The 5,806-nt window shown below is 35.8% G+C and overlaps 1 protein-coding gene across 1 annotated transcript; it reads left to right on the top strand.

Annotated features, from left to right (window-relative positions):
* Positions 1 to 2,779: 2,779 nt before the first annotated feature.
* On the top strand, positions 2,780 to 4,800 carry SCG2 (secretogranin II). Its single transcript, XM_027873900.1, has one exon. It carries the CDS (start codon positions 2,780 to 2,782, stop codon positions 4,652 to 4,654), a length of 1,875 nt encoding a protein of 624 aa, XP_027729701.1. The 3' UTR covers positions 4,655 to 4,800.
* Positions 4,801 to 5,806: the final 1,006 nt, after the last annotated feature.

Raw genomic sequence — 5,806 nt, forward strand, 5'->3', positions numbered from 1 at the left:
ATGGAAATATCTTTTAAACTGGGTAAAAATACTATATCAAACTGTTGTGGCTTTTGTTATGGTTTAATGGATGATTTAAGGATCATTCCATTTGTTGCTCAAGATCTTGGCCAAGATTCAAGTTGATCAGATTGTTCAATTCAGATGAATAGAAGTACTAGGGACCAGAAATCTAGTCACCAGGCTAACATCTGTAGAAAGAACATTTTAATTCAAATGTGCTGTGGTGTAAAGAAACAAAGGAAGAAGTGTCTTTTGATCAGCCAGGTTTGAGATGACTCAATCTGAAAACAGACGCATTTCTTTTAAACTACCACAATGAACTTCTTGGTGCAGTTTTCATTATTTAAGAGGGGCACTGAGTGGGAAGGTAGTGTTTTGATTCTTGTCTTGAAAAAGCTACTATTTGACCAAATGGAACCTGCAAAAAATGACTAATGGTTAAGTTGTTAAGCTATGATGTTAAACATACTGCAGTACTTACCCAGGGGAAAACATAAAAACCAATCAACCAAAACACAGTACTCTGAAATGAGCATTTTAAAGACACACACAGCTGTAATTTTAAGTGTGCTATAGAAATATAATTTTAAAGGATATGGAGCTGAATCAGTTTTCCATAATGTTATTTGAATGCAAAAAGTTGAAACTGATGTCTGAAGTGAAATTAAGCTTAAAATAACCTGGAAAAGAGCTTATAATCTAATTTAGCCTATGGTTTTTTGGCTAGGTTAATGTACTCAAAAAATAAAAAAAAGACAGAAAATATTTCTACTTAGAAATACCTTGTTATCATTTTACTTTTTACTTTAATGAAATAAATAATAACCTAGACAATGAAATTAATCAGTAAAGATAGAATTTAGACTATTACAATTAAATAAGGTCATATATTTAGCCTAATAACAAACTGAACAATCTAGGGTTGTCAGGGTGAAAGTTGTCCAGGAAATGATGCCATATTCCACAGTGTTAGGCACTGGTCAGCAGAACATTATACACATTGATCTTGTTTGAATGGTTCACCTGTTGCTAAATTAAAAAACAACAACATTTTTTTCCTATTGGAAGAATGTCAGATTTTCACAGGTTGCCAGAAACAAACAAGGCAATCCTTTTTTTTTAAAAAATTTATTTCATACACAACTAAAACTAAGCATTGCCAACTATTAGAAGGAAAGTCTTCAGTAGTAGCCATGATCGAAGCTAACTTCCTAATTTTCATATGAATTTATAAGGCCATTAAATTGGGAAATGAATGGAAATATTAAGGATGATAAATTCAGTACATCCTCTTTGTTCTACCTAAATTAGGAGACAAATAGTGGTTATTTTGAGAATTTTTAGCAACATGAGTCATTCAAGAGGATGTTTTTCACAGGTCCATACCAAAATAGTTAGAGACATTGGACAAGCTGGTTCTGCATGCTTATAGGGACAGAAATAGGCCAGTTAAGAAAACTCATACTTCAGCATGAGCATGTGTGATTATTTACTATGTCTTATTAAGACTGATGAAATAATATGAAATAAAGTGAAAAAATGGTGGTTATGGTTAAAGATACAATAAAAGCAAGTGACCTTATTTGAATCAGCATGAAGTACAGAGATTGAAATACATATATTCACATTTTTATCTTTTTAAAAATAGAATTTTTTTAAAATTTAAACTTGCTCAGTTGTGATCTGAAAGGTTACATATTTTGAAAGTTAACAAATCTTTAGTCTTCCAAAAATCATGTAAAATACTTGGTACTGGTATAAGAAGTTATTGTTGGGATGAAAAATGTTTGCAGAAGGGTCTTATTCATAACTGAATTCAGTGTGGATTTGTGTTACTATTCTCTAATAGATTATTACATTCAGGAATATCACTGTAGCATTGTCTATATTATACCAGCAAAATTTGTTTAAAAGTGAAAACTCCATTAAACTAACCATCTGTTTGGTCAGCACAACCTCCAACAGCTGATTAAAAGTGATTATTTTCAATGTATTGAGTGATTGTTTTCCATGGTTTAGACACATCATGGTTAAATTACCCATAAATTCTGCTTCGTGATTATCATTATCATTCTCAGTGACCTCTGTAATTGTTGTAGCACTAGGAAAATGTTCATTTCTTTGGAACACTTTTATCTTTCTTTTTTAAAAAAGACCCTTAAGCCAGAATACCCTTAAAGATTGAGGCTGCTTATTGCCAAAATAAAAGGTACACAGTTGTATCCACATTGAAAATGCTTATTACAGTATATTTATTTGTTTATTTACTTGTTTATTTGTTTACATGGTCTGAATCTTTTTATTTCATTTTTTATTATTTTATTGTATTGATTTTATTCTTGTTGGGAATGCTTCATTAGAAATTCGCTCTACCTATGCAGATCATCAGCTTATTTATAACTTAAATTCTTAGGGAGTTACCCGAGACATTGAAAATTTAGTTAACTTGCCCTTAGACAGATCAAATGTATGTGTCAAAAACAGGATTTGAACAAATGTCTTTCTGAACCCAAGGCCAGCCCTTAATCCATTAAACTATGCTGGGTTTCCAGTGGTCTCTCTTTATGGTGGTTATTACTAAGAAAATATCCCTAAAGCTTGATGAATTTATCTTGAAATTCTATTAAGACCCTGTTGATTAACTTGTAGGACTCATTTTGAAATATTCTTGTTTTTTGCTGTCAAAATTTAATGAAAAAGGAACGCCTTGAATTCCCCTACTTTGATTTATTTTTGTTAACTGTTCTTTTCTTTCCTTTAAGGAAATCTTTCAAATATGGCAGATCCTAAGACTTGCTGGCTTGGAGCAGCCTTGTCTCTCACCTGCTTAACTTTCCTAATCTGTTGTGTTGATGCAGCTTCATTTCAACATTACCAACTGCTTCAGAAAGACCCAGACTACAGATTAAAAAACTTTCAAAGATTTCCGAGTCCTGATATGATTAAGGCTTTGGAGTACATAGAAAACCTTAGACAGCAAGCTAACAAGGGGGAAATCAACCCAGAGTATAATTCTTATCAGGGAGTTCCAGTTTCTCTCCAGCAGAAAGAAAGTATTGATCAAAGCCACTTGCCAGAAAATTTAAGGGATTCATTGAATGAAGAAGAGTCACATTTGATGCAAATAATACTGGAAGCCTTGAGACAAGCTGAAAAAGAGCCTCAGTCTGCTCCCAAAGAGAACCAACTCTATGCCTTGAATTCTGAAAAGAACTTTCCTATTGATTTGAGTGAAGATTATGAGGCTCAACAGTGGCCTGAAAGAAGACACAAGCACGCCAAGTTGCCACGCATGCATGAAGAGAGCTCCCGAGACAACCCTTTTAAACGTACTAATGAGATTGTGGAAGAACAATACACTCCTCAAAGCCTTGCTACTTTGGAGTCTGTTTTCCAAGAACTGGGGAAGCTGACTGGGCCAAACAACCACAAGCGTGAGAGGGTTGATGAGGAGCAAAAACTATATGCAGATGATGAAGATGACATCTACAAAGTTAACAACATTGCCTATGAAGATGTTGTTGGTGGAGAAGACTGGAACCCGATAGAAGAAAAAATAGAGAGCCAAACCCAGGAAGAGGTAAGAGACAGCAAAGAGGAAATTGACAAAAATGAAGAAGAAATTGAAGATGAGATGAAGCGTTCAGGGCAACTTGACATCCCAGATGAAGATCTTAGGAAAGAAAACAAGGATCAACTCTCAAATGAAGTATCTAAGCTAATGAACTATTATTTGAAAAAGTTAGTGAATGGTGCAGGAAATGGGAAGTTCAGGGGTGGAAAAAATGAAGAAAAGAGAGCAGCTAAGTTTTTGGAGAAACAGTTTGATCCCCAGTCAATTTATCAGCTAATTGAAATATCAAGGAATTTGCAGATCCCACCTGAAGATTTAATTGACATGCTCAAAACTGGGGATAAGCCAAATGAAAGAGTGGAGCCTGAGCAGGAACCTGAACTGCCAGATGACCTAGAGGAAGTCGCAGAGACTGATGTAGAACATCCTGATTTGTTCCAAAATAAGATGGGCTCTAAGAGTAGCTATGGAAAGCAGTCTGGAGCGGCTGTGACAGATTCCCTACCTGAAGGCCTTAATATTGAGGACATTTTAAGCCTCTTAGGGACTGAGAATGCAGCAAATCCAAAAGCCCCATATTTTGCCAACCAGTTTAGTCGAGAGAACATTCTCCCAAGGCTCTCCTATTCTCCTGGAAGAATTAGAGGGCAACAAATTCCCAAAGCTGCTTGGATGCCAGATCTGGAAAGGAGACAAGTGACATACAAAAACATGAAAGAGAAGGATGAAGAATTAGGAGATTATTTAGCTAAAGTGTTAGCTAAATACCCTGAGGTTATGAATTCAAACCAGATGAAACCGGTTTCTATCCCGGGCTCCTCAGAAGATGACCAGCAAGAAGAGGAACAGATCGAACAAGCCATTAAAGAGCATTTAAGCCAGGTGGGATCTCAAGAGTCTGATAAGTTGGGCTCTGTCACCAAAAGGCTTCCTCTGGTTACCCAGGAAAATGATGAAACCCAGAACAGACAGTACCTAGATGAAGATCTGTTGCTGAAAGTGCTGGAATACCTCAATCAGGCAAAAACAGAAAAGGGAAGAGAGCACATTATTAAAAGAGCAATGGAAAATATGTAGGCTGCTCCTGTCAATGCCCTGCCTCCCCCCAATTGCCCCAAGGTTATCTCTCTTTTGTGTGTTGCTCCTTTTCTCCTGTTCATTTGTATTTTCTCTAAATGATGTATGGGCAAATGGTTCCAGACCACTGGAAGATTTGCCTAACGTGTCCCGAGCTGTTCTCTTGTTTATGGATATGTGTACATGTTATGACTTCTGGATAGAAATAAATCATGTCAATTGTTTTGAGAAAGAAATGTATGATATTAGTTAATATTACATCTCAGAAACCAATGATTGAGGTATTGTTGATGGCTACAGAATGTGAAGGGTGTATGATATCTTGAAAATTTTAAAAATTAATTGAATTATTTTGTTACTGTCTGTAGTGTTTTGTGGAGTACTGAAGAAAAAATAAAGCATTAAATATATATATATAGTTTTATTTACAAGGCTTTTTCTATTGTGTGTTTTACCGTTGATCAATAAATATTATTTCTGGACAATGTCGTTCTCTTCATTATAGTTAATTAAAGGCTTATGGCTCTGGGGTAGACTATCTAGCCCCTCTAAGGAACTGTAAAACCTACAATTAAAAAAATTATGGAAATAATACACTTTGCAGCCAATCTGGGAAGGATAATGTGAACTTACATAAGCATGCTGTCTGCTCTTAGGACAGCATCTCCAGATTTCATGCTCTTTAATTCCAATCTACTCAGCAATCAGAAATGATCCTGGACCTTGATAAACTTTAAATCTCAAGGCTCTCCCTATGCTTAAGGGGTGCATTTTACTTCCTATTGAGTATCATGAGCCCCCTTATTTACTTATTTGGAAAGGTCTCTTTTGCTGGTCTGCCACAGAGCCAGAAATCCTTATTGTTAGAGTTATTCCTTTGAGTTAAGGTATTGTGTCCATAAAGACCCTGTTAAAATGCACGTCATCTAGGAAGGTGAAAACATAAGTACCTAGGAACACAATAGTATGTATTTTCTATCATTCCCTAAGACACAAGACAGAATATTTTAAAGGGAGAAGGGAGGCTAGTGATGCTAACAAAAGAGGTCAGATCTGGGTGAGGCCCTAGAGTAGGAGGTCCTCAGAAGATGGTGCTAGCAATGAAAGACCTTTGGGATTTGGGGGGGGCGTTACCTGTGGGCAGTGGAGGGA

Source organism: Vombatus ursinus, unplaced genomic scaffold (genome assembly GCF_900497805.2).
Source record: "Vombatus ursinus unplaced genomic scaffold, bare-nosed wombat genome assembly UNPS02014802.1, whole genome shotgun sequence".
Classification (NCBI taxonomy): Eukaryota; Metazoa; Chordata; class Mammalia; order Diprotodontia; family Vombatidae; genus Vombatus; species Vombatus ursinus.